Source organism: Ursus maritimus, unplaced genomic scaffold (assembly GCF_017311325.1).
Source record: "Ursus maritimus isolate PB19 unplaced genomic scaffold, ASM1731132v1 scaffold_24, whole genome shotgun sequence".
Taxonomy (NCBI): Eukaryota; Metazoa; Chordata; class Mammalia; order Carnivora; family Ursidae; genus Ursus; species Ursus maritimus.
The window spans coordinates 16216436-16244131 of NW_024424897.1; the positions used below are offsets into that span (position 1 = coordinate 16216436).

General features: G+C 34.5%; 1 protein-coding gene across 1 annotated transcript in view; it reads right to left on the reverse strand.

Moving 5' to 3' along the window:
* Nucleotides 1–630: 630 nt before the first annotated feature.
* Nucleotides 631–27696, reverse strand: part of EFCAB13 (EF-hand calcium binding domain 13) — an 82271-nt gene continuing 55205 nt past the window's right edge. The window contains 11 exon segments of the mRNA XM_008693929.1: nucleotides 631–796; nucleotides 798–849; nucleotides 852–983; nucleotides 4010–4153; nucleotides 7354–7425; nucleotides 9280–9423; nucleotides 12904–12954; nucleotides 17804–17875; nucleotides 18441–18584; nucleotides 21779–21850; nucleotides 24060–24203. Coding sequence (XP_008692151.1) covers nucleotides 706–796; nucleotides 798–849; nucleotides 852–983; nucleotides 4010–4153; nucleotides 7354–7425; nucleotides 9280–9423; nucleotides 12904–12954; nucleotides 17804–17875; nucleotides 18441–18584; nucleotides 21779–21850; nucleotides 24060–24203 — 1118 coding nt within the window. The 3' untranslated portion in view covers nucleotides 631–705.

A 27696-nucleotide genomic window follows, 5' to 3' on the forward strand; every position in this document is an offset into this window, starting at 1 on the left:
GCCCAGCAATCCTACTTCCTGGTATTCAACTAAGAGAAATGAATATATGTACACACAAAAACCTGTACATAAATTTTTACAGAAGCTCATTCATAATCACCAAAACCCAGAAATAACTCAATAGTCTATCAACTGGTAAATGGATAAATTGTACATTCCTATAATGGAATAATACTCATCAATAAAATGAAACAAACTACATGCAAAAGGTTGATGAACACAAAGTATAATATGGTATGTGAAAGAAGCCAGACTCAAATAAGCTTCATATGTTATGATTTCATAACAAGGCAAAACTTTAGAGTTAAAGAATAGGGTTTGGGGAGGGGAAGGACTATAAAAGGACACAAAGGAATGTCTGAGGTGATATATTCTATGTGCTGTTTAGTAATGGTTACATAACATTATTTTCAAGAATTCAAAGAACTGTACACCTAAAAAAAGGTGATTTTACTATACCTTAGTTACACTATAATAAACATAAATTTGCCCTAAAACAATGCAGTCAAGAGAGTAGCTGAGGACACATTAAAAACAAAAAAGATAGGGATAAAATCCACTTCGCTAGGTTTGTCAAAAGTCTTAAAAATTATTTTCTAATCATTTATAATTTTCCAATAAATTTAGGTCAGGTATACCTAGTGAATAATCTCAGAGAATAATATATAATCTAGTAATTTTCTAGCACTACTGAAGTAAAACTACCTATAATTCTGAGTTTGGGGTAAGCTTAGCAGTCTTTGCCATATAATTTGGACAAAAATTATATAACCCAATATTGTGTTGTTTTATCTTCATATTGTTTCTTACTTACCTGTGCTTTAACTATCTAATCCTGTGTTGTTTTCACATGAAAACTACTGCTTATCCTTCCAGATGTAGGCAGTAGATACATATTAAGTAAAACTCACCTGTGACTCTGGGAGTTCTCAATGTCTTACAGAACTTAGTTAAAAATTCTTGAATGGGAATCTTGCCATTTTCTGTAATGCAAAGTAAAACTTGGCTGAAAGAGTTACTGCTTCTGAATTAATATATCAGAAGCTAATAGTCAAATTAAAACTGAAAAGCCTGGGAATCAGCCTATACTATTCCTTCTTCCTGAACTTCTGCAGACATATGATTACCAATTTCTGTTTAATTATTTTCAGATACTTCTTGAATGTATCACTATGCTAGTTAATGCCTGTGCTATTACAACAGCATCATTAAAATTCTATGCCATTAGTCTCATTTCTCTACATTTATTTTCCACAATGCAGCAAGAGAGGTCTTTCTCTTAAAAAAAAAAAAAAAATCTGGTTACTCCTCTGAATAAAACCCTTCAGCAGTTCCTACTTGCCCCCAAACTACAAAACAACAACAACAACAACAACAAACCCAAAACAAAACAAAACAAAGCAAAAAACCCACATCACGGGTAGGGTAAGAGGCTATACACCAATATCCCCTTACAAATGTGTTAAAGTCTAAGTAAAATATTAGAAAGTAGGATTTAGCAGAATAACCAGAAATTAAGGTTCTAGATACTCTTAAGACATACGTTCTCATGGAGAGCAACAGGCTTTCAAGGAGAAAAACCATTTCTTAGAGGAGGAGAAAAAATCTTAGCTGTTACAATGGTTTGTGGCCACAGAACATCAGCAAATATTTATCTGTGGTGTTAAATGTTCATGAGCTGTGGGGTGGTGAAAAAGAACAAAAATGTCCACAGTCCAGAAATAAACCCCTACATATACTCAACTAATATTTGACAAGGGAGCCAAGAACATTCAATGGAGAAAGGATAGTCTCTTCAATAAATTGTGTTGGGAAACTGGATAACTACATCCACAAAAATGAAATTAGGCCTCCATCTTACACCACTCATAAAAAAGTTACCTTGAAATGGATTAAAGACTTAAATGTTAAGATCTGATATTGTAAAATTCCTAGAAGAAAACATAAAGAAGCTGCTTTCAGACACTGGTCTTGGTGATGATTTTTTGGACATACATGACACCAAAAGCAAAAATCAATAAGTGGGACTAGATCCAACTTAAAAGCTTTTGTACAGAAAAACAAAATAAAACAATCAGCAAAATGAAAAGGCAACCTATAGAATGAAAGAAAATATTTGCAAACCATTTATCTGATAAAGGGTTAATATCCAAAATATATAATTCACACAGCTCAATAACAAACAAGGAAACAAAATGATGAAAAAAATGGGCAGAGTAACTAAATAGACATTTTTTCCAAAGATGACATCCAAATGGCCAACAAGTACATGAAAAGGTGTTCGAATCACTAATCATCAGGGAAATGCAAATCGAAACCACAATAAGATATCACTCACACTTGTTAGAATGGCTACCATCAAGAAGACAAGAGATAAAGGTTTGCATGGATGTGGAGAAAGGGAACCCTCATATACTGTTTGTGGCAATGGAAATTGATGCAGCCACTGTGGACAACAGTATGGAGGCTTGCCACAAAATTAAAAACAGAACTACCATAAAATCCATCAATCCCCCTTATGGGTATATATTCAAAGGAAATGAAAGCAGGATCTTTAAGAGATATCTACATTCCCATGTATTTTGCAGCATTATTCACAAAAGCCAAGATAGGGAAACAACCTAAGTGTCCGTCAACAGATGATTAAAGAGATGTAATATATATATATATAATGGAATATTATTCCACCATCAGAAAGAAGGAAATTCTGCCATTTGCAACAACATGGATGGATCTCGATGGCATTATGCTTAGAGGAGATAAGTCAGACAAGGACAAATACTGTATATATCACTAATATGTAGAATCTAAAAAAGCCAATCTCATAGAGAGTAGAAGTAGTTACCAGCAACTTGGGGGGTGTGGTGAATTGGGGAGATGTTGTTAAAAGGTACAAATTTGCAGTTAGAAGATGAGTAAGTTCTGGAAATTTAATGTTGTGCTGACCTAATACTGTATTATATACTTAGAAGTTGTTAAGAGACTGGATCTTAAATGTTCTCACCACAAAAAAGAAATTATAATCATGTGATGTGATAGAGGTGTTAGCTACCACTATAGTGATAATCATAATGCAATATGTATGTATCAAATCAACACATTGTACACCCTAAACCTACACAATGTTCTATGTCCATTATATCTCAATTTTACAAAAAGGAAAAGAAAAATTCTGTGGAGACTGAGTAAAAAAAAAAAAAAAGCAGCTCCAAATGACTAATATTGAGGATAAAATGAAAATATTATTACGAATCAGGCAGACATCAAAAAAGATAAAAAGTAGATGTCAAGGACAACTTTATCCAAAAAATTTGAAAAGTCAGATGAAACTGACAAATTCCTATAAAATCACAACCTGCCAAAATTAAAAAGAAAATATCTTATTTTCTTTGTAATCCCATAAAATTTAAGAAATTAAATCAATAATTCAGAGCTTTCCCATAAATAAAACTCCAGGTCCATTAGGCTTCACCTGTGAGTTCTACTTAACATTTGAGGAATCTCTTATAGAGAACAGAAAAATAAAGACTACTCCCCATCTCTTTTGAAAATGTAGGAAATATTCAATAATTAGTGATAAATAATGAAATTATTTTGTACATTTATAAATATCTGCTTCCCTGAGCCAACACCATGTGCAACACCCCCTGAGGTATTCCTGGATATCAGCATAGTTTACCTTCCAATGGGATGACACTTGCAAAGGGCCTCAAGGACTCTGTTGCACTCTGCATGGCATTCTGATTGAGTACTACCCATGCCAGTCAATTCAAAGTAACCTCATCTCCCAAATACCACCACCTACAGAGATAAAGTAGGCCCTGACTTACCCCTCCGTTTGGTTTCACAGGGCTCAGGCTTGGCACACCAGGGCAACACTGGTGTTCCCCAGTCATCCCACTGCAGCTCCCACAGGGTGCCTTCCATTGCTGTGTATCCCATCCATACATCTCCCACCCCCACTGACAGATGATGGCCTTTATAACACAAATGCATTCAAACTACTAACCATGTTCAGGTTCATGTCTTAATACTTCATTAAGTAAAACATTAGCTGCATGAAAGTCATTGTTCATCAATAATGCTTTGAGGTCAGAGGCATCAATTAGATCATTCTGGAGAATTTGGGTAGTAGCTAAGAGTAGCTGTGTAGCTGCAAAAAAGAGCAAAAACAAATATTTCAACAGCAGAAATAAGAGTATATTATTCACTTTCACTTAATAGGCTTGGGTAGCATAAAAGAATTTTATTTTTTTAAAGATTTTATTTGAGAGAGAGACAGAGAGTGTGCACGTGAGAGAGAGCACGAGCGGGGGGGGGGGGGGAAAGGGGGGGAGGGGCAAAGGGAAAGGGAGAAGCAGGCTCTCCATTGAGCAGGGATTCCAATGTAGGGCTCTATCCCAGGATGATGGGATCATGACCGGAGCTGAAGGCAGATGCCCAACTGAGCCACCCAGCCGCCCCAGCAGAAAAGAATTTTACATGAAACTACTAGTATAGCTTTAAGAACCATTGTGTATTATAAAAGCTAGCAGTTATTGAAAACTTACTAAGTGCTAGAGACTGTTGTAAGTACTTTACCTTACCTATTTAAGCCTTACAACAATTCCAAGATGGACATTATTAGCCCTGTTTTTGAGATGAAGAAATTGAGGTTAGTGAGATTAAGTGATTTACTAAAGAATATATTGGTAACAAGTGGCAGGGCCAGGATTCAAGTCCAGGCACTACAGTTCCAAAACCCATGCTCTTAACTAACGTACCTTTCAAGCTAACATATTTAAGTGGTCAACCATTCTGCCTTTGGCTACATAATACTTCATATGTGGCCCCTGAAATAACTGTGAAGCATTACAAATAAGTTTACATCAAGATTTGCATTATTTCCCTTAAAGTTATGTTACAGAGACAAAACAGACATGAAGCAGCAGCAGCTGCTATTACTGCTACAAGTTACGCTGTGTATTTATCTTACAGCCTCACAAATCCGGACAGCTTTGGTTGCTTTCCAATGCCTTCAAACAGCTGTGGTTGTTGATGCTGTTTAATTTAGTCCAGATCTTACTAGTTATTCTCAGCAGGAGGGTTGGTTTGATATAAGCTACTCCCATAGGCCAGAAGCAGAACCATGTGGATCAAGCTTACACGTAATTCTGATGCCCTGTTCTGGTTAAAGATTACTGCTTAGGTTATTGCTTTACCACAAAGCTAGCGTAATCAAGACCATGTGCTACTGACATTAGAATAGATAAAAATCAATGGAATGGAATTGAGAATTGAGAAATAAATCCATACACTTATGATCAATTGATTTTTGACAAGGATGCCAAAACCCTTTAATGGGGAAAGCATAATCTTGTCAACAAATGATGCTGGGATAACTGGATATCTGCATACAAAAGAATTAAAGTGGACTCCCATCTCACACCACATACAAACATTAACTCGAATCAAAGACTGAAATTAAAAGGCTAAAACCACAAAACTCTTAGAAGAAAACATTAGTATAAGTCTTCATGATCTTGGATTATCTTTAGATGTGACACCAAAAGAAGTGACAAAAGAAAATATCCAATTTAAAAACTTCTGTGCTTCGAAGGACACCATCAAGAAAGAAAAAAGACCCATGAAACAGGAGAAAAGATTTGCAAATCATACATCTAATAAAGGTGTAGTATCCAGAATATATGAACTCTTACAACTTGACAAATAACCCAATTTTAAAATAAGCAAAGGATACATGTCTCCAAAGAAGATATACAAATGGCCAATAAACACGTGAAAAGATGTTCAACATCATTAGCCACCAGGGAAATGCAAAACAAAATCATGGTGAGATCCTTGTTAGACTAGGCTATACTAAAAAAGACAATAACAAGTGTTGACAGGGATGTAAAGAAATGTACATTGCTGGTGAGAATGTAAAATGGGGCAGCTGCTTTGGAAAACATTCCAGCAGTTTCTCAAGTTGAACATAAAGTTATCACATGACCCAACAATTCCCTTCCAAGGTATATATCCAAGAGAAATGAAAATATACACCCACACAAAAAATTGTACTCAAAAAAGTACACAAATATTCATAGCAGTATTATTCATAATAGCCAAAACATGAAAACAACCCAAAAGTCTATGAGCTGATAAATGGCCAAAGAAAATGTTGTATAACCATAGAATAGAATATTTTTCCACCACGAAAAGGAATGAAGTACTCATTTATGCTATAATACAGATGAATCTTGAAAACAGTATAATAAATGAAAGAAGTCAGACACAGAAGTCACGTTATAGGATTCCAATGATATGAAACATTCATAATAGGCAAATCAAAACAGACGGAAAGTAGATTAGTGGTTGTCAGTGGCCGGGGAGAGGTGGAAATAACTACTCAAGGCTACAGGGTTTCTTTCTGAGGCAATGAAAATGTCCCAGAATTAGACTGTGATGGTTGCACAACTTTGTGAATATACCAAAACCCACTGAACTGTATACTTTAAAAGGATGTATTTTATGGTATGTGAATTGTATCTCAATAAAAATGTACATCTGATAAATAATGCCATCAATTATAGAAGTGTTCTAATTTTAGAGATATTAAAATATGAAAAAAAAAAGACATTTGTTTCACCAAAGCATTTAGAAATACATTGTTGATAGGGGTGTCTGCATCTAAGGAGAGTTCTTTGGTAGATGTTCCCTGTAGACATGGGGGTGAGGAAAAGATGCCGGTATTGAAATTTCAATACCTCCCTAATTTCAAAGAGGACGAGAGGAACTTCAGGGACAAAGACCAAGCAATAGTCTTTATACAGCAGAGGCAGAATGATGTGGTTAGGCAACAGAGATGATATGGCAATAAGAATGATATGGGAATTAATAACATGAGGATTTAGAAAAACCAACTGAAGTTAGGATTTCCATAAATGAAATAGATGGGCAGTCCAGTTGAGGAAACCTGAAAACTCCAGAGGCCTAACTTGAGATGACACAACAGAAAGTAGTGGTGCCTCACCCGATTTCCAGACTGGATTTCCTTCATAGATACAGAAACCCTTGAATGAAGAAAAACTTATCTCCTCTTGAGGAAGGACTTTGTAATAACAGCAAAGGTGTTTACTATGTACTTTCTTCAACCTGTTTTATTTCTTTTCCCTCCGTTATAACTTTGTCCCAATTTCCTCACTTGTCTTTTATATTCTTGTATTATTTATATTTTGTAAGCTGCTTGAAATTCTTTTTAAAACTATAGAGACTACAGAGTAAAAACTTGAAATCCAGATATTGATTTTTTAATATCATTTAATTATCTTTATTTTATGGTCATTTGTCTTTGAACTAGTAGTATTCACTTACCTATGGACTCTTTGAAATGTGGACTTTCTTTAATTCTTTCAAAGAAATCTTTTAAATTCACCTCCTTATTATCTGTGAAGTCAAAATCAAGCATGCTGACATTAGAAACCTGATACTGAACTGGTACATAAAATAAAGGTTCTAATTTACAATACCTAAAATTCCATTCTACCTTATTTCCTATCTCAAATGACTGAAACTATTTCAATATAATTTTTCATATTTTTAGGAACCATCCATTGAACATTTAATGATCTCAATAGATAACTTTTTTTGAGTTCTACTATATGTTGGCTAATTGAACATAATAAATAAAAGAAAAAGAAAAAAAAGAACTTATATAACTTTTCAGTTCCTTACACATACTAAGTATCCTTTTATGATGCTTGACATTTATTAACCAAAATCTTCACAATAATTCTATAACATGGGTATGCTTGATATGCCTATCTTTAAAAGATGAAAGCAAAGAGAAATTAAATAACTTGTCTAAGTCATGAAAGCCAGAAAGTGCTAGAGACTGTGGTATTTGAACTGAAGTAGTCTCAGGCCAGAGGTGACAATGTTAACTATTAGGACACACACACACACACACACACACACACACACACACACACTTGAAGTAAGATGCAATAATGTTACCACAGCAGAAAATATATGGCTATCAACTACATTAAGGAGACTTTAACTTATGACAAAATGGCAAGCTGGGTAGCACAGAAACCACCACACTACAAATCCCTAGAGATACTGTATGAACTACAATATTCTATAAATGCATGACTAAGTTATATGAAAAGAAATATAATAAGTTACGTGGGCACAAAGATCAAGAGTAGAAAATGGTGAGAACTAAGCCTACAGCTATTTGGGGACACATATCAGATCCTAAAGTGGCAAGGTACTTGATTTAAATTCTCATGCATATTCATAAAAGAAAACTTGGGTCTATGCTACATGGACAGTTTGAATTTAGATACCAAATAAAACTGGGATGCTTAAAGAAGTTCAATCCAGTGAAAGGGAGATTAAACTACTGTCTTCACTGGCCCAGGTAAACAACAAAGAGACCTAAATCTTCCTAATTCTGAGAGGCAGTGGGGGGAAAAAAATCTCCTATGAAGAATCTCCTGCATCTCACGTGGGTTTGGAGTCTAAATTTATACCACTCTCATGATATGAGAAACCCCACATCAAAACATAAAAATTGACTGAGGTCAGTAATAATCTAGGGTACCTGGCAAAGGCAATAACCAAACTGTGCTGGGGAGTTACTCTTAAACCTAGACTCATTGGATTCCCATAGAAAAAACAAGCTGGTTAAGATAAGCCCCAAATAAAAAACCACCTAAAACCAGTGAAACTCATCAGCTTCTAAAAGTATTCCCACATGATCTGACATTTAAAAGTGAATATATATAGGAAAGGAGATCAAGTACATATTACATGAAATTAAAAATGGAAAACATAGATAAATATATGTCCACTTGGAAACAATGACCAATATTAAATAACTGTTCTTCTAAAATGTAGTGAAGGTTTGGGTATTTCCTTTGGTTAAAAAACAGAATGGGATAAGTACTGTAAAAGGGCAGATGAAGGTGGATCTCCTCTGAAGAAGGACTGCATGTCAAAATGAAGCTGCTGGTATCATGTCTTTGTTTTATCATATAATGGTATTTTCCCACCCATGCTTATAAGAAATGAATGGCAATTATCTAAATAAGTATATATATCCAGATGAGTATGAACAGATAGATATGGTCAATAAATATTTAAATTAGCAGACTATTTTGGCTCTAATCTGTATCAACCTAAGTCTTCAGTGTGACTACCCTTAGCATTTTACCCACATATATACACTCTAAGACTGTTTCTCATAAACAGGGAAAAATGAAAAGAATCTCATGCCAAAAAAATGCTCACCACTGATGTCACAACATTTAAGGGCTTCACTGATGTCCTCTTCAGTCAAATTAACATTCAAACTTTCCAGGGCATGTTCCAAGTTAGGTATACCAATCTTGCCGTTATCAACACTTGACAAGATATGAGCAGCTTCTTTAATCTCTACAAAGATAAATAAATACATGTGAGATAATACTGTTTTAAAAAGTGCAAAACAGTTTGTTAAAAGTCCATTATAGGTAAACTCTCAAATTAAGTATATATATTTAACTAAAATCTCTATAGAAAAAAAGCAAAGTATTTTCTATTTATAACCAACAACCCACTTATCTCAAGCAGTATTTAAAACCAAAAAGTTACATGCCGAAGAGAATATGATGGGTTATCTGAATCTATTAACCCATTAAATTCTGAATGAGCTGTAAGCCTTTCTTATATAATAGCTAAGTCCTCTACATGTAGGTCTAAAGATTTATATCATAAAGTAAACAAAAAAAGGCTAAAATTTGATATTAAAGCCCTTGATCCCCAGGGCCATGACCAGTCCCTATTGTGCTTTTGTGTGATTGAAAAAGGGCACCCCTCTGTATGTATCAATTACAAAGAGGCACACCTTCCTCTGGGCGGCTGCAATCTAGCACTGGTGGTCCAAGCCTGAAGAGCACAGTGAAATATGGAGTGCATTTCAGTCTCTACTTTACCCTCTTGACCAGGCATATTTGGGCAAGGCACAACCCATACAACAGAATGGGGTAGTCCTGTTGATAGCACACCAATTTAAAACATAAAACATGATCATTATTTGGTGTTTTAATTTTTCAGCAATACCATTTCCCACTCTATTTCTCTCTTAATCCCAAAATGAAGTCATTGTGTATGTTTCCACAGTCTGAAAATTGTTGCTCTATATCAACAGATCTAAACCTTCACTTGGAAAGAACACAATACCATTTTAGACCTTTATTCATTCTACTAACACTTATTTTGCAGCTACTAAGACCAACGATGAAAATTTCAGCCCTCTCATGAAAGAGTTTCCCATAAAAAAAGTTTCCCATAAATTCCTTGAAAACAGAGACTGAATCTGTCATGTCTGTAAATAAAATTATAATACATTATATAGTTGGCACAACGAGAAAAATATGCACAAGATATTATGAAAGCACGGAAACAGTTCACCTAACCTACAACTCTAAAAAATCTTACGGGATGAAAAGTGATGTCTGAGCTGAGTTTAGGGGAAAAAAATGTGAGTTTCTCTGACAGGAAATGTATAGAAAGGAAACAGCACATACAGAGAACCAAAAGCAAATAGAGCCAATTTAAACTGTAATAAGTATTATGGCTACAGAATAAACACAAATGCAGAAGTGATTGGAGATGAGACTATTGAGATAAGACAGATTTATTGTCATTCATTCATTTCATGATATTTACAATTATGAGTTAATAACATAAAAGATTTGGAACTATACCTAGCACAGTAAATATTATATAATATTAATTATTAATAGTAGCTACTACTAAGATCCGGCTGAAAGCCAGGATTGTGCTAAGATCTGGAGAAACAATGCTAGGATCTGGAGCAAAGTAGAGACATAGTTCTTGACCCAATGACCCTTCCCGACATGTAAGAGAAAGAATCATTAATCAAATAATTAAAAATATGACTGGAAAACAGATTTTAACATGGGCAGAGAACTTTGAAGAAGACATTACAGATGGCCAACAGACACAAGAAAAGATGATTCAACGTCACTAATCTCAGGGAAATGCAAATCAAAATCACAATGAGATATCACCTTACACCTGTCAGAATGGCTAGAATCAAAAACATAAGAAATAACAAGTGTTAGCAAAGATGTGAAGAAAAAGGAGCCCTTGTGCTCTACTGGTGGAATGTAAATTGGTACAGCTGCTGTGGAAAACAATATGGAGGTTCCTCGAAAAATAAAGAACAGAAATACTATATGACCCAATAATTCCACTACTAGGTATTTACCCAAAGAAAAACACTAATTCAAAAAGTTATATGAACTCCTATGTGTACTGCAGTATTATTTACAAAAGCCAAGATATGGAAGTATCTCAAGTGTCCATCAGTAGGTGAATGAATAAAGATGTGGTATATTATGGAATATGACACAACCATGAAAAAGGACGAGGGTTTTTGTGTTTTGTTTTTAGTTGGTTGGGTTTTTGTTTGTTTGTTTTGGGTTTTGTTTTGGTTTTTTTTTTGCCATTTTGCCAATGTAGATGGACCTAAAGGGTATTATGCTAAGTGGAATATGTCAGACTGAGAAAAACAAATACCATATGATTGTACTCATATGTTGAATCTAAAAAACAAAACAAAAAAACAAGCAAAAAGCAGAATTAGGGGGCGCCTGAGTGGCTCAGTTGGTTAAGGATCTAACTTCAGCTCAGGTCATGATCCAGGGTCCTGGGATCGAGCCCCACGTCAGCCTCCCTGCTGAGCAGGGAGCCTGCTTCTCCCTCTCCCTCTGCTGTTCCCCCTGCTTGTGCGCCCACTCTCTCTCTCTCTCTCTCTCTCTGTGTCAAATAAATAAATAAAATCTTAAAAAAAAAAAAAAGCAGAATCAGACCTATAAATACAGAGAACAAACTGATGGTGTCCAGAGAGAAGGAGAGTAGGAGGATGGGCAAATGGGTGAAGGGGAGTGGGAGACACAGGCTTCCAGTTATGTAATGAATATGTCATGGTACAGTGTAGGGAATATAGTCAATGATATTGTAATCATGGTGTATGGTGACCGATGGTAGTTACATTTGTGGTGAGCAAGGCATACGGTATAGAGAAGTTGAATTACTATGTTGTACACCTGAAGCGAATATAACATTGTATGTTCACTATACTCAAAAATTTTTAATGAAAAATTATATTATGTTGATCTTAATGAATTAAAATGCTTTAAGTTATTTAATATTTTTGTTACTTTATTTTTTTCTTAGTAAGCTCTATAGCCAACATGAGACTTGCACTCCTGGCCCTGAGATCAAAGTCACATGCTCTACTGACTGAGCCAGCCAGATGCCCTTATTTTCGTTACTTTATAAGGTAAAATATACTGAGCATTTGTAGTATCATTTAAAAAATATGAATGGGTACTTACAATACAATATGAAATAAATGCTATGAATAAGACATGGTTAAATGAAAGCGTGTAACAAAGGAAGCTGACCTAGACTAGCAGATAATGATAGGCTCAACAGAGGAATGTGACACGCATCTGAAAGATGAGTAAACATTAACTAGGTGAAGAGGGTCAGGGAAAAACATTCCAGGGAATAAAATATGCAAAAGCTTTGTGGTGGGAGGAAAAGAAAGATCTAAGGAAATGAAAGAAAGCCAATGTATTAGAAAGTATAGAAAACAAGAGTAATGGTACAAAATTGTGCTAGAGGACTAGGACATGCAGGATTTTGATCTTTAACAGCAATGGAAAATGTTTAAAGAGTTATAAATAGGGAAACATAACATGATCAGATTACTTTTTGAAAAAAATATTACTCTGGCTGGAGTGGGAAACATGGACTAGGAATCTACCAGCACCTGGCAATGATCCTAAAAAATAACTCTTTTATACGGAATGCTTTCTTATATACATATGAAGTTCTTACCATCTGCTTTTGGTAGTCTCAGATTTGAAGACAAAGCCTCTTTCCTAAAATCTGCAAATTTAGAAAGAGAGATTATGCCATAAGGAACAGCACCCTTATTTTATCCAGTTTGAAAGCCAATGTATAGATTAAATACTTCATTTCTCAGTAACATTTCTCATTGACCATTCCCTTCTTCTCAAAATCTTCCACTGGCTTCCAGAATATTATTCTCTACTCATCTTCCTCTTATGTCTTAGACTCCATGGATTTGTCAACCTCCACCAAGCTCCTTAAATGTGACTGAGATTCTAATGTCACAAATGTTTCCTTTCTCCCTAAGAGGGCAGGTTAATCCCCAGGCCCATATATTCAATAAAATGTTTATTTATTACTCTGAATTGTCCTTCTCTAGTTCTGCTTGCCTACCTATCTAATCCTGGAGCTTTTCCTAAGGACAAGCTGCAGTTACACCCTTCATCCTATACACTTTCTACAAAAATGCAAATTGCTACAAAGATCTATTTGAGGGACAAGTGATAGAAATAAAATATGTCCATTTGCATAGATGGACCATATTACAGTTAGAGAGCAGTTTAAAATAACTCACAACTAGTCCAGGTATTACCTTAAAATAAAAGGAAATTAGAATAAAAATCCAGTATATTTATCTTAATTTTTTTACTTGTTCTAAGCAGGATTTAAAAGAAAAAACAACTAACCTATTAAAAAGTACAATCAAAATAGTAGGTTTGGCAATTTTATAAGATAATTCTGAAACAGGATTTCCCAACCTCAGCAAAATTGCATTTGGGTCCAGATAATTACCTGGGGGAGTACTATCCTATACATTATAGGATGGCTAGCAGCATCTCTTGCTTCCACTCATTAGATGCCAGCAGTCCTCATCCAACAGTTTTGACAATCTAAACTGTCTTTGCACATTGCCAATTGTTCCCTTAGAGGCAGAACTGACCTTATTTTTTAGCTGAAGCTAAATTTAAAAGTAAGAAACGGCTTTCCAAATATGGATAAAATCCATCTGGGTATATCCCAGCTGAAAATATAGATAGGTCAGGTAAATTCTTTGTCAATAGAGCAAAGAGAAGCTCAACACTTATATATGAGTGTTATATAGACAAATGTTTTAATTGTTCAACAATAATTTGTACTTTTCAAAGGGCCTTTCACCTAAAAAAAAGAAAGCTAGGAACTATTAAGACCTGTCTAAAATTCATAAAAGGAAAGGGATTAACTTTGAATTGAAATTACTCTAGAGAGAAATATTTCAAAGCCATACAACAACATATATAAATACTTTGAGACCAACTTTACAATCCAGTCCAAGAGATCATCCAGGAATTTGATACTGTAATAACTAAATGGCTGTATCTATGGATATAGAATATAAGATATATCCCTAAATTTGGTCTGTAGTAAATCATATTTTAGCACATTTACAGTATTATTTAGAAACTAAATACTATAATATTAACTAAATATTATTAGGAACTAAGTATTAAGATTTAATTAGTATTTTGGTAAAATATTTAAAAATCCTCGGATAAAATTTTAGAAGAAATTTTTATTACAGATTGCTCAATCAACTCACCCTCAACAAAGGAATCATCCAGTATTTCTTGAAGACTTTCATCAGTGAAATAAATTCTATTGGTGTTTCCAACCACATCTGCATATTTGTCCTTACCAGACTGATCACTTTCTTCCATAGAGTCCAATGTATTGATGATGTCATTCAATGCTACAAACACAGAGAATACACATACGACATGTACTTCAGTCCATGGATCCAAATCTTTGGAACATAATGATAAAAGTGATGGACTCTTCCAGATTTGCACTGTCCAAATGGTAGCTACTACCCATATGAGGCCATTTAAATAAGCAGAGCAATCCATTCTCCACTACAGTTTTCTATAACCCCTTATCTTTATTCTTAAAATTATTTTGTTAAAACTCTGGGTTCTGGGTGGGCTATTCCTGTATGAACAAAAAAGTATGGCAAAGTTTCTGTAGTTATCTATTAATAAACTCACCATGTCAGTAAAAAATACCCTCCATTCTTCACAACAGCTCTCAAATCCCAATCCTTCCCTTTCCACTTTCTTTCCCTACACCCCTTGCTCCTGTCACTTCACTTCACCCAATTTAGAGAATCAGCAAAGCCTATTATGTTTAGCATAATAACATCAAACATCTAGTCTAGGAAATCCATGACTGACTTCTCTTAATTAAAACAAAAACAAAAACAAAACTTCAGGGGCACCTGGGTGGCTCAGTCAGTTGGGCATCTGACTTTTGATTTTAGCTCAGGTCATGATCTCAGGGTCTTCAGACAGAGCCCCACGTTGGGCTCCACACTCAGCATGGAGTCTATTTGGGACTCTCTTTCTCTCTTCTCCTCCCCCAACTGGCGCGCGCTCTCTCTCAAATAAATGAATAAATAAATAAGACCTTTTTAAAAACCCTTCACATTTCTAAAGCATATATCTAAAAAAAAAATCATCTCTCAGGATTCATTAAGACAAATGTGTAATAAATTACTTTAAAATCAGCTAGTGTATGTAGAAGTATTATTTAACTCATTATGTTGTTCCATGGTTTAGTCAATAGTAATTGGTAAGAAGTTTCAAAAACAGGCCATGTGGGGAAGGGCTAAAGGGAAATATGAGTCTAGAGAAAAGATGATTCAATGTGAAAGAAAATATAAGAGTTCTCCTCACATCTGTGGAGGGCTACTGATAAGAGGAAGAGTCCAAATGTAAAATATGGTTTGGGAATGAATTATAAGGCAGGATTTCCACCAAATATGTGGAATAATTGACTAGTTCTGCAGCTGTCCAAAATTATGTAATGGGCTGCTTCAAAAAGTCATAAGGATTTCCAAGACAAATAGTAGGATGAGTGTGCATTACCATTAGCCTGTCTCTGAAAGCCACTAATGTGGTTTTTAAATAAAACATATAATAACTGAAGAAACTCCTATTCTAATGAGCATGGAAACAATCAAATCCTCTACTACAGACCTCATTCTCTGACCACAGTAAAACTAAAAGTAAACAACAAAGATACGGCAATAATGAAATTTAAATTGCTTTTAAATTTTTTTAAAAAATTGCTTTAAAATTTAAAGTTTTCTCTTAATTCTTACAAGGAGAAAATCAAAATATGACTGAAAATACTTAGAAAATAACAACAATAATAAACAAAGACCATTAGATAAACCAAATTTTACTAAAACGAAAATGATAGTCTTATGCATTTAATGTCCAGTAAAAAGTAAATTAATAATTTAAACAACTTAGAAAAACTGTAAAATGGGCATAAGAGAACAACAGGAAGGACTTCATAAAGACAAAAGCAGAAATTAACTTTTTAACTATGAACAGAAAAACCAAAGATAAATCTAAGAGGCAGTGCTTTAAAAGAGAGATAATTAAAATGTTTTGTTAGTAAACATAGAAAAGGGTAAGGTGTATATATACGCAAACTTAAGAATGAGAAAATAACCAGATACAAAAAAAACCAAAAGAATTATCAGTGCATAGGGCTGTATTAATATTCCAATAAAACACCTGAATAAAATAAATTTCCTAGGAGAATAAAAACAACCAACACTGACGAAATAAGACAGAAGATGGCAAAAAGCAATCCACCAAAATCAAAGATGAATAATAAACCAGGAGAAACTGCAATAGATAAGGACAGAACATTAATGTCCCTAATGTACAAAAAGCTCTTCACAAATTCATATGAAAAAGACAATCTAATTAATATATAATCAAAGCACACTTGACAATCATGAAAAAATGTGTTTTACCCCACTAGTCATTAAAGAAGTGCATATTAAAACAATAATAAAATTTTTTTACCAGCAGAATTTTTAATAACTAATATCCATTATTGATAAAAGTGAATTTTTACAACCCTTTGGGAGGATAATTAAGCAGCAGCTGTTAACATCTTCTATCTGCATATATTTTGGTCTAGCACTGTGACTTCTGAGGAATTTATCCTCCAGGAAAACTTTGTGCACATATATACATTCAAGGATACATTCAGACATCAAAATGTCTGAATGGCTAAAAATTGGCAATAACCTAAATGTTATCAAAAGTGTTGTGGATAAAATTATAGTATATCCCCACAATGGAATATTATGCAGTCTTTAAAAAGAATGAGGTAGTTTATATGATATAATGGAACAGGAACAATATCTAAGATATACTGTTAATTTCTTTGAAAAAGCAAGTTGTGCAATATTATAAACATAGTAATTTAATTTTTAAATAATAACTTAAGAATACACAAATACTCATAGATGCCAATATAAAAGCCTATAAGGATACTTACCAAACTTTAACAGGGATATTTCCAAAGGGTGACATTACAAGAGCCTTTTGCTTTATATTTCTTAAATTTCTGGTCATCGTATTTTTTTATAACAGTTAAAAATTGCCATTATTATATAATAAAGTTTTCTTATTTAGCTATTGGAAAGCATTACAACCTCATGATTTTCCCAAGCTTTTCCACTGAAGTAAAATTATTTTTTTTAAGATTTTATTTATTTATTTATTTAGAGAGAGCGCACCCGCATGTGCTTGATCCCACGTGGGGCTCAATTCCACAACCCTGAGATCATGACCTGAGCTGAAATCAAGAGTTGGATGCTTAACAACAGACTGAGCCACCCAGGCTCCCTTCAAGTAAAAATTCTTAAATGCAAAAAATTATAGTAAAGTTTGCCATAAGTGGAAATATTCAAATATAAATGAAACAAACATTTGGCACAGATACTACTACAAAGATTTAAGCACCAAATATAGTATTTGACTAGGTGACTTCTGAACGAGTCCTGTGTTGTGGCCATTCAACAGTTTTACCATAAAGCTCTTACCAATAAAATTGGAAAATTTCTGGTTGTCCTTCAAAGCCTTCATACAGTCTTTAACATTCACTATGTTGTCATCTGGAAAAAAGAGAGAGAGAGAGGTGATAGACAAGAATCCCTGGGCAAGGTAATATTAAAAAGCTAGTATGAAAATCAAAATCAGCATACAACTTCATAAACGCTTTGGATTCACTTTCACCCATTACTGCTTTGCAATTAACCTTACAAGATTGTAAATATACTAGTTCTGATTCTACCAGTAAGGGAACTAAAATACCAAGAAAGTTATAAGTCCAATAACTTCACTTTGTGCAAAGTGGCAAAGCTAGGTTTTCTATTCACAGAACCGGAATTTCCAAGCTATTCATTAGTCACTAAATCAAGACATATCTGAAGAAATGGATAGCAACAAGCCCACTCCCCATAAAATTTTGACCTGCTTGTTAAAAAGTATTCTCATAACTGCAAAAGAGGAATATAAAAGAAGAAAGCCTCCTTTTCAAGACGTTAACAGTAATACAAGCAAATACCTATAGATATTTGCTCAACTAAGGAACCCCATTTAAACAAAGACCTTGCACACTTTCTTTACAGGGTCTCCTACCCAAAACAAAAAAACTGATAGTAATATTTAAATGCTTACCAGAAACAAAATCTGATTGAAGAATTTTCTCTACCTCTTCTTCAGGTGACTTAATCCCAATATTTTCTAGAAAGGTCTCTAAGTTCTTCCCAGGTATCATGTCACCTTCAAGCACATCAAGACCTAAGACAATGTCCTGTAACTCTAGAAATAGAAGAAAGTTATTTGGTAAATGAACTAACCTCTGATTTAAAAAACAACGGTAGCCATCACTAAAGACTTTTTTCAGTGGTAGTCCGAGATTTATTATCACATTCTGAATTTAAGAATAAGAAATCTCAGTGAAGAACCCAGGCCTCAGGGAATTCTAAGTCCAGCAACACAATATGCTTGGTCTGTCATGTTTCTTTGGTGCTAATATAAAATTGGCACAACCAAAATGATTCATATAGCTGAATTTTTCACTGCAATTACACAAAGTAGTTATTTTACCATGAAGCTCTAATGGTAGCCAACAAAATTAATTCATCCTGATTGAAGTGAAATGAATTTTAGAATCATGAGAAATATAAAATATGAAATACAAGTATCACAAGGACTCATTAGCCTTTTTTTTTTTTTTCAATTCTACGAAGATCCAGTTGTACCCTGGCGTCTGGAATTTTGCTTCATTTCCAGCCTTTTCAAATGAAGGAGGCAGTGTTAAGTCAGATAGACTTGCATTCATATCCTGGCTCCAGGATCTGTCACCTGGAACTGTGTGACCGTGAGCAGATTATTACTACTTAACTCCTCTATAAAATTCAGTAGTCTTATACCTAAAATGAGATAATAATACTATCTACCTCACAAGGTTGATGTGCAGATTAAATATGATGATGTATGAAGAACACTTAAAACAAAGCTAGATATATGGCAAGCACTTAATAAATGTCATATTAATAGCAATAAAGTCACTACTACTATTAGTAGTAGTAAAGCCATCACGAACTAGCTATAAATAGTAATCACAGCTCCTTAGTACCTTTGATCCTGCCTCAGTTTCTGTCCTCCTAACATCACGGGGAGTCAACTGAAAATGGCAATCTGAGCTTTGCCAGCACCTAAAACCCTGTATCAGCTCTGCTTCTTAGTTTTAACTAAAACTTGGTTTCCTTTAAAATACGGTTTCCTTGCACAACCATCTTGAGTGGGGGCTGCTCATCCTCCCATGCTTCACATAGGACCAGGAAGCAGAGAAACACCCCTAAATTGCTGCTGCTGCTGCTGTCAGGCTACTTTAGTTCTACCTTCAATCAACCCGTAGTCCTCCCCTCTGAGGTTCAGGCCTGTCATTCACCTATGCCACCCTCCTAACACCATCATCTATTACTTTCTGAGCACACTTTCACCATCTCTGAGGATCTTGATACCTTGCTCATAATCCTCCCTCGACCCTATTTCCCCTTATCATCTGATGACAATAAGGATGACCTTGACTTCTTAACTCCAAAAAGCCTTTACTTCCTTTCCAAAGTCATCCAAACAAATGGCTATCCTTAATCTTACTCATTGTTACCTAGAATTGGCTGCCCCACCTCTAAAATCTTAAACTACAAGATTAGACACCTGACCACAATCCCTTATAATTATGTGTGTATGTTGAAGGAAAGCATAGAACTTTATTCATAATATGCCTATTTTCTAGGCCCCTCCAAGTTTGCCAACAAATAGTCAAGGCACAGTGAACTAGCCTTATCCGTTAGTAATGAAGGAAACATTCTGAAAGCCAAGTTCTCATGTGCCAGTCAAACTTGCAAGCTGGCTTTCCTAAGGAGAGCAGCTTCAGGCCTGCTACATGCTTCCTAACTCTTCCCTGTAGTTATTGGCCTTACATTGCACTAGCTGACAGATTCCAGGGCCATCCCCCTAATGAGACCATCTCCCAGATTCAGGTTCCTAAACTATATCTGTTCTCCTTTTCCAATGGCTTAATTTCTAAATTTTTTCCTTCCTCCTCATAAAAAATTACCGGTCCTGAATACCAGTACTTTCTGAGCTTTGCTCTCTGATTTCAAAATTAACTACCATTTACCAAGTATATAATATGTGCCTAATAATTAGGTTATGTGCTTTACATGTTTTTGCACTCGATCCTGACAACTCTATGAGAAACATGATTTTATTAGTTTGTTTTAAAGATAAGGAAACCAGAATGGCCTAGAGAGATTACCCAGCTGGTAAGTCAAAAAACCACAAACCATTGCATATCATATCATACTCCATGGCCTGTGTTCTTTTCTACCTCTATGCTTTGTTTCCTAGACCCAGCTAATCTAATTAGCTACACTATGTTGATGCTAATTATGTTATGTGAACCACGTAACATATTTATGTGTCAACAGGGAATTATTAAACACTTTTCTTAACCAAAAAGAGAAACAATAATGTAAGATATTTCCTATGCAAGGCAGAGTGGTTACTGAAAATCTGCAAAGTATTAGTCTACTTCTTTACCTCCAGAAATGACTCTGCATCTGATTCCCTAAATATATACCTAAGTTGTTATTCTTCTCCTGATAGTGCCTATTGACCAAATAGTCATTTGAGTGGTTATTCAAACAAATTAGTAGTGATAGTAAGTTTAAAACTTATTTTCCAAACAAAAAAGTACACAAACTCCATGAGTATGATCTTTATTGGTTTTAGCTCTGTTTTTAACCTTAAAGCAAAAATGGAAGTCAATGGGATGCCTGGGTTGCTCAGTCAGTTAAGCGTTTGCCTTTAGCTCAGGTCATGATCCCAGGGCCCTGGGATTGAATCCCACATTGCATGGGGCTCCTTGCTCACCAGGGAGCCTGCTTCTCCCACTGCCTGCGGCTCCCCCTGCTTGTGCTCTCTCTCTCTCTGACAAATAAATAAATAAAAATCTTTTTAAAAAACTGGAAGTCAAGTAGTAGAAAACACCCGTGCTACCAAAATGTACATGGTCATTCTTGTATTTTAATAAAAGCCAAAGAAAGGAACATGAGGAATGTCTACTAAAGGAAGCAGAAGATTTCTGAGAAATTCTACAATACAGAAGCCTACACAGTGCGTACAGTCCTAAGTCTGAGGCTTAAAATGATATAGAAAATATTCATATCTGAAAAAATTTAAAGCCAGCAACTGACTTTACATAAAGCCCAGAAACAAAAAGGGGATTTAAAATAGCTTTACACAGACCCCATTCCAGAAAAAGCCTTTTTTCTTTCATCATGGAAGCTGCCAAATTTTAATCAAAACCAAGTTTTGCCTGCTTTAAAACAGATGAATGCCAACATGTTAACCAGAAATTAGCAGAACCAGAAATGCTAAAAAACAAAACGATATCTGTTCAAAAAAATAAATTTAACAGTCACAAATAATCTAATATTTACCTTTTATTCTGGAGGCATCACGCATATCCTTTACCACTTTTCCAAATTCTTCTATTTGTACTTCATCTTCTTCTGCAAGAAAAACATTTTTAATAGATCAGCCTCACTAAGCAAAAGTCAGGATCCAATGGAGCAATCTCTAAAAATGTAAATCATCTGATGTACTCATAAGAATATTTCCTTTTCATATTGTTGACTAACCAAAAAATTAATTTTATGGAATGAATAAACCTTAAGATTAATAGGAGAAAGGTGAGTTTTCAATTTCCATTAATAAAGAGAAACTGTGTAATCCATATTCCTAGAGATAACACTAAAAGACAAACTTCAGTTTTAGCTTAACCTTTCAAATGCTTGAGGATAAAAATACTGTATCAGATTAACTTTAAAGATTTTTCCAAAGCCAGATGGTTCTATAATTTCTAACACATGTTTATACCCATTTCTTACACAAGAACACACAGATACCAGATTACAAAGACAAAGTGACAAACACAGGAGACAGAGGCAGCTTTGCTTTCCTAGTCAGGAACAGGGAAACAGTCCAAGAATTTAGAATTACTGTAGTTTATGATCAGAGGATAGAATACAGATGCTATAAAATGAGGTACTGGGAAAGCATTTCTAAATTTGCCAAATGATAAATACCTTTGATTTTTCAATGTCTTTTTGTAACCATCAAAAAGTACTTTTTAAAACCTTTAAATATACTTTAGAATATTAATGAGTCAATATGGAATACCAACAATAACCAAGAAGTAATTCTTCAATCTCACTAAGTACAGGAAATCAAAATCGGTCCTTTTTTTCCTTCTTAACACACAATGGTCAAAAAAGAATATCCTATGTCAGTAAATTTTAAGTTTTTCTTCATGTTTCTAAGTCTCTGTTGAGCTACTTAAGCAGTTCACTTGGTCATTTCCCCCACTTTAGTCAGAGAAATTCAACTTTTATGATTTATATGTTGAGGTACTCTGTAAGATTTCATTTAGAAGAAAAGAATTCTATTGCTCTAATAGCACCAAATATAAATACAAAACCAAAAATAACAAGGTTTAAAACTTTGCAAACCACTGTATTAAAATAAGAATTAAATCACTTTGTACTAAAGGTCCAATGTTAAAAGAAGAAACAGTATGACAGATGGGGTACACAAAATTTTCAATATCATGTATATATTGGGATTTAGCTGGTAGAATAATCTACATTTTACACACTGTGTTTCTGCTTTATAAGTACATAATAATGAATAGGATACAGTATATGAGGTTTTTATTATCACAATAATTTTATAGGTAACTGAGTTATTTTTATAGCTCATAAAATGATACCTTTTGGTCTGATTAAAACAAATGCTACATAATACCTTCTCTGGTACGTGTTGCCTTCAACTTCCACTCACTCTATCAAGAGAAACTGAAGCTTTGCCATAAAAGAAAAGAGAGGGGGGGAAAATCCCTACTATTCCTTCTATTTTGACCAATCCTCCCATCTCGAATATCTCAATAAACAAAACAACCAACACACTTAAAGTCCAAAATTACCAGCGTCACTTAAACAGGAGCTTAATGGAGAAAAAGGGGTAAGTAATTCTCACAGGGAAAGACAGTTCTTTGACAAAGACCCCAGACACGTGCTCCTGTTACTAGGCTAGCTTACATAAACATTCCACGTACAAGCGTACGGTAATACATTTGTAACATCATGAGGGAGTGGAAATGTTCACCTGTGGCTGTGTACTACCTCTCTCTGCTTACAGGACATAAGCAGTAAATGATAGTCTTATTTTTGAAATTTTAGTCCATGGTCTTTGTTTTACAGTGCTTTTGTGAACTTATTTTTTGTTTTGTTTGAATCTTTTTTTTACTTGCTAACTAAGTAGAAGTGGTAGCCACCATTGGATGGGTTTTTATAGCAAATTAAATGAAAGCCTATTTCAACAAAACAGTATGGATATCCCAAGTAGTTTAATAAAAAACTGAAAGATATCTCTTAATATTTCCTAACAATCCCTTTTGTGTTCACTGGGATATGCCATTTTCCAGTAACATGTTACACAACTTGAAGATAGTCACAATGCATATTTGATCAACTTAGAGTAATAGTAAATTAGATATTAACATTTTTTTCTGTAGGACAAACAATCTGAGCTTTCTTTATATTTCCTAAATGTGTATATTGGCATATCAACCTAATATAAGATACAAGGAAAAATAAAGATTGATAGAAGATAGAACCATATTCTGGTATATTTTTTAATTTTAATATTTAGAGTACTTACCATCAATTGTTGCTAATTTCATTGCATCTAGGAATTCTCTTTTCTTCAAGTAATTATTCCTCCTGGATAGAGTGTTCCACAGGGGAGAAGCATTCATCTTCTCTTTGTTGAGATTATGGAGGTTTTCAATAGTCTCAGGCAATACTTAAGGGTAGATAACACACAAGTTTTAAAACATGCTTGTCCAAGAAGTTACTACAGTAAACTATTATCTGGACTAGTCGGGAATTAAGATTTTTATGGTTAAGAAGAATAACAAATACAGCATAAATGACTGCCAATTTTCTTTGTTTTTTTAAGATTTTATTTTTACATAATCTCTATACCCAATTGGGCCTTGAACTCACAACCCCAAGATCAACAGTCCCATGCTCTACCAACTGAGCCAGCCAGGCACCCCTGCCAATTTTCAAATATTAAAACACAATAAAATATTTAGCATCAAAATTAGTGTGTCTTTGAGGATTCTGAAATATTTCAAGAACTTATAGTGACCCCACCCCTGAATAACCACTATAGAGTAATTTGCCTTGAACTATATAGATTTATAGAAGTCTGAATTCATAAACAAGCCCAATTGATAAAAAAATGAATTAAATAGCTTTTACTCTACATCTCCTACCAAAATTCTTCCCTGGATCTTACTTCCTCTTCAATCTATCATTGCAGACCATGGGAAGAAAATTTTTTTTAATTCCAAATTATTTAATAAATTCCAGAATTTAATGGAAGGTTTAATGTGTGTGGAGGGGTGAAATTATCTCATTACAAATGTGTAGAAGATCACTTTGCTGCTGTGTAGAGAAGGGACTCTCTGGAAGATCAGGCACTTAGGAAACTACTGTAGTAGTTCGGAGAAAAAGATGACAGTGGCTTCAACAAGGGTAATAGTGATGAAGATAATAAGAAGTAGACAAATAAAGGACATGTTTTGAGAATGAAGCTGAGAAATATTTTTTTTAAAGATTTTATTTATTTATTTGACAGAGATAGAGACAGCCAGCGAGAGAGGGAACACAAGCAGGGGGAGTGGGAGAGGAAGAAGCAGGCTCATAGCGGAGGAGCCTGATGTGGGGCTCGATCCTATAACGCCGGGATCACGCCCGGAGCCAAAGGCAGATGCTTAACCGCTGTGCCACCCAGGCACCCGAGAAATATTTTTTTAAGATTTTAAGTAACCTCTACATCCAATGTGGGGCTCAAACTTACAACCCAGAGATCAAGCGTCGAATGCCCTACCACCTGAAGCAGCCAGGTGCCCCAAAGCCAAGAGTATTTAGTGATGAACTGAATGAGAGGCTGGGGCCACGAAGAACTCCTAGGTTGGAGAACTGAGGAACTGGTGGATAGTGGTGTCAAAAACTGAGATAAGAGAGACTAGGGAAAGAATAAGATTGTTGGAGAGCAACAATTCCTTTTTATACATACTAAGTATGAGATAAATGGGGAGTCAAAAGGATAGAGATATTATTTAAAGTAGTAAGATTATTCAGGAAGAGGCTTAGAGAATGGGACTCAGAATGGATTCTGGGATTGTGCGAACATTTAAAAGTCAGCCAGAGAGGAAGCAGCCAGCAAACGAGACCAAAAAAGAAGAGCGATTTTTATAATGAACTATTACTCAGCTACAAGCAAAAAGGAAATCTTGACATTAGTGACAACATAGATGGACCTTAAGGGCACCATGCTTAGTAAGATAAAGCAGACAGAGAAAGACAAATAAATACTGCAAGGTCTCACATCTAAAAAGCAGAACTCAAAAAAATTAGTTAGTTAATTAATTACAATTTAAAAAGCAGAGCTCAGAAAGAAAGTAGGATTGTGGTTACCGGGGGCTGAGAGGTAGAGAAATTGGGACTATGTTGGTTGAAGGGTACAAACTTATAATTAGAAGATGAGCAAGTTCTGGGGACCTAATGCACAGCATTGTGATTATAGTTAACAATACTGTATTATACACTTGAAAGTTGCTAAGAGACTAAATCTTAGTGTTCTCACCACAAAAAACGAAAGGATAATTACATTATAATTACGTGATGTGATGAAGGTGTCAGTTAACACTATGGTGGTGATCATACTGCAATATGTAAGTGTATCAAATCAGCACTTTGTGTGGCTAAATTTACACAATGTTATATGTCAATTAAATCTCCATTTAAAAAAAAAAGAGCCAATAACATGGGATAAAAATTAGGAGATTACAGTATCACAGAAAACACAAGAAGAAAAATTTTGAATATATTAAATTAAAACATAAGAATGGTGGAATCATTATGCTGTACACCTGAAACTAATATAATACTGTATGTAAATGATACTTGAAGTAAAAAAAGTGCTGGAGGTAAACAAGATGAAAACAAAAAATTGATGATTAGACTTAACAAAATGAGATTTAACTTTTGTAAAGAAGCTAGTATGGAGTGGCAAGGTCAAAACCTGAATGAGTGTTTTTAGAGAACTGGCAATACAGTATTTTGACGATAGCCACATTCCACTTCAATTTCCGACACAAAACATATTCTATACTAAGTTAAAATATCAATAAAAATTTGGTAATGAATTGAATGAGGGACGGGTGTGGTGGAGCTAGGGTCATAAGGGAAAAAAGATCAAGAACGACTCCTAACTTCGGGGCCTAAACAAATGAACGCTAAGCTCAATAGAAAGGGAAATCATCAGATACTAGAAATGAGGAAGAAATATGATTTGTGTGTGTGCCTAAGCTGATGCCATAGCAGTCAGATGGGATAATGTAGAAGTTAAGAGCATAAACTCCATCTGAGTTCTAATCTTAATTCTACCACAGACTAGCTATGTGACTTTTTTAACCTCTATACCGTGGTTTCCTCATCCATAAAATAAACATAATAATAGAGTTGATATGAGAATTAAATGACTTAATAAATAAAAAGTATTTAGAATAGTACTGGCACATAGTAAGCACTCAATAAATGTGAGTACTAGTAGCAATTATTGTTGTTATTATGCGGTACAGACAAGTCTAGAATTATAATTGAGATGCCTACTTAAAACCAGGACCCTGGAAAGTCTTCTCATCTAAAAATTATGACTAAAAACACTTTGATCAACTTTTTAAGAATTCAAAAAGAAATTCTTGAAGAAACCGAAGTGAAGAAATTCTCTGCCTGAGGTATGAATGGGAGGGAATACATCTCCAACGATAACCTAAATCCCAAGGCTATCATGTGTGAGTGTTGGATTCAAAAATCAAATGATTTATATAATACATAAATTTAAAACAAAAAATTAATATAAAACTGTCATAGCTAATTATCCTTATGGAAAAAAATTAAATTAGGTCCCAATTTCACTCCATACTTAAAAATCAATTTTAGGTGAATTAAAGACTTAAATATGAAAAAGAAAAACTTTAAAATTTTTAGAAGAAAATATCTGGAAATATCTTAATGTCCTCTAAAGAGAGACAGGCTTCTAACTTCCCTATAAAGGCAAAGTTATCTGCTAAATGTGAGAAGGGTAGAGGTTGGGATAAGAATGAAAGTTTGAGAGAACGGAGATTTTAAATAGTTATTTCAGAGAGCGAAAAAATAAGCTAACTGGGGAGGAACAATCACATAATTCCTAGGCAGTGTCAAAGGCCAGCAGACACTGATAA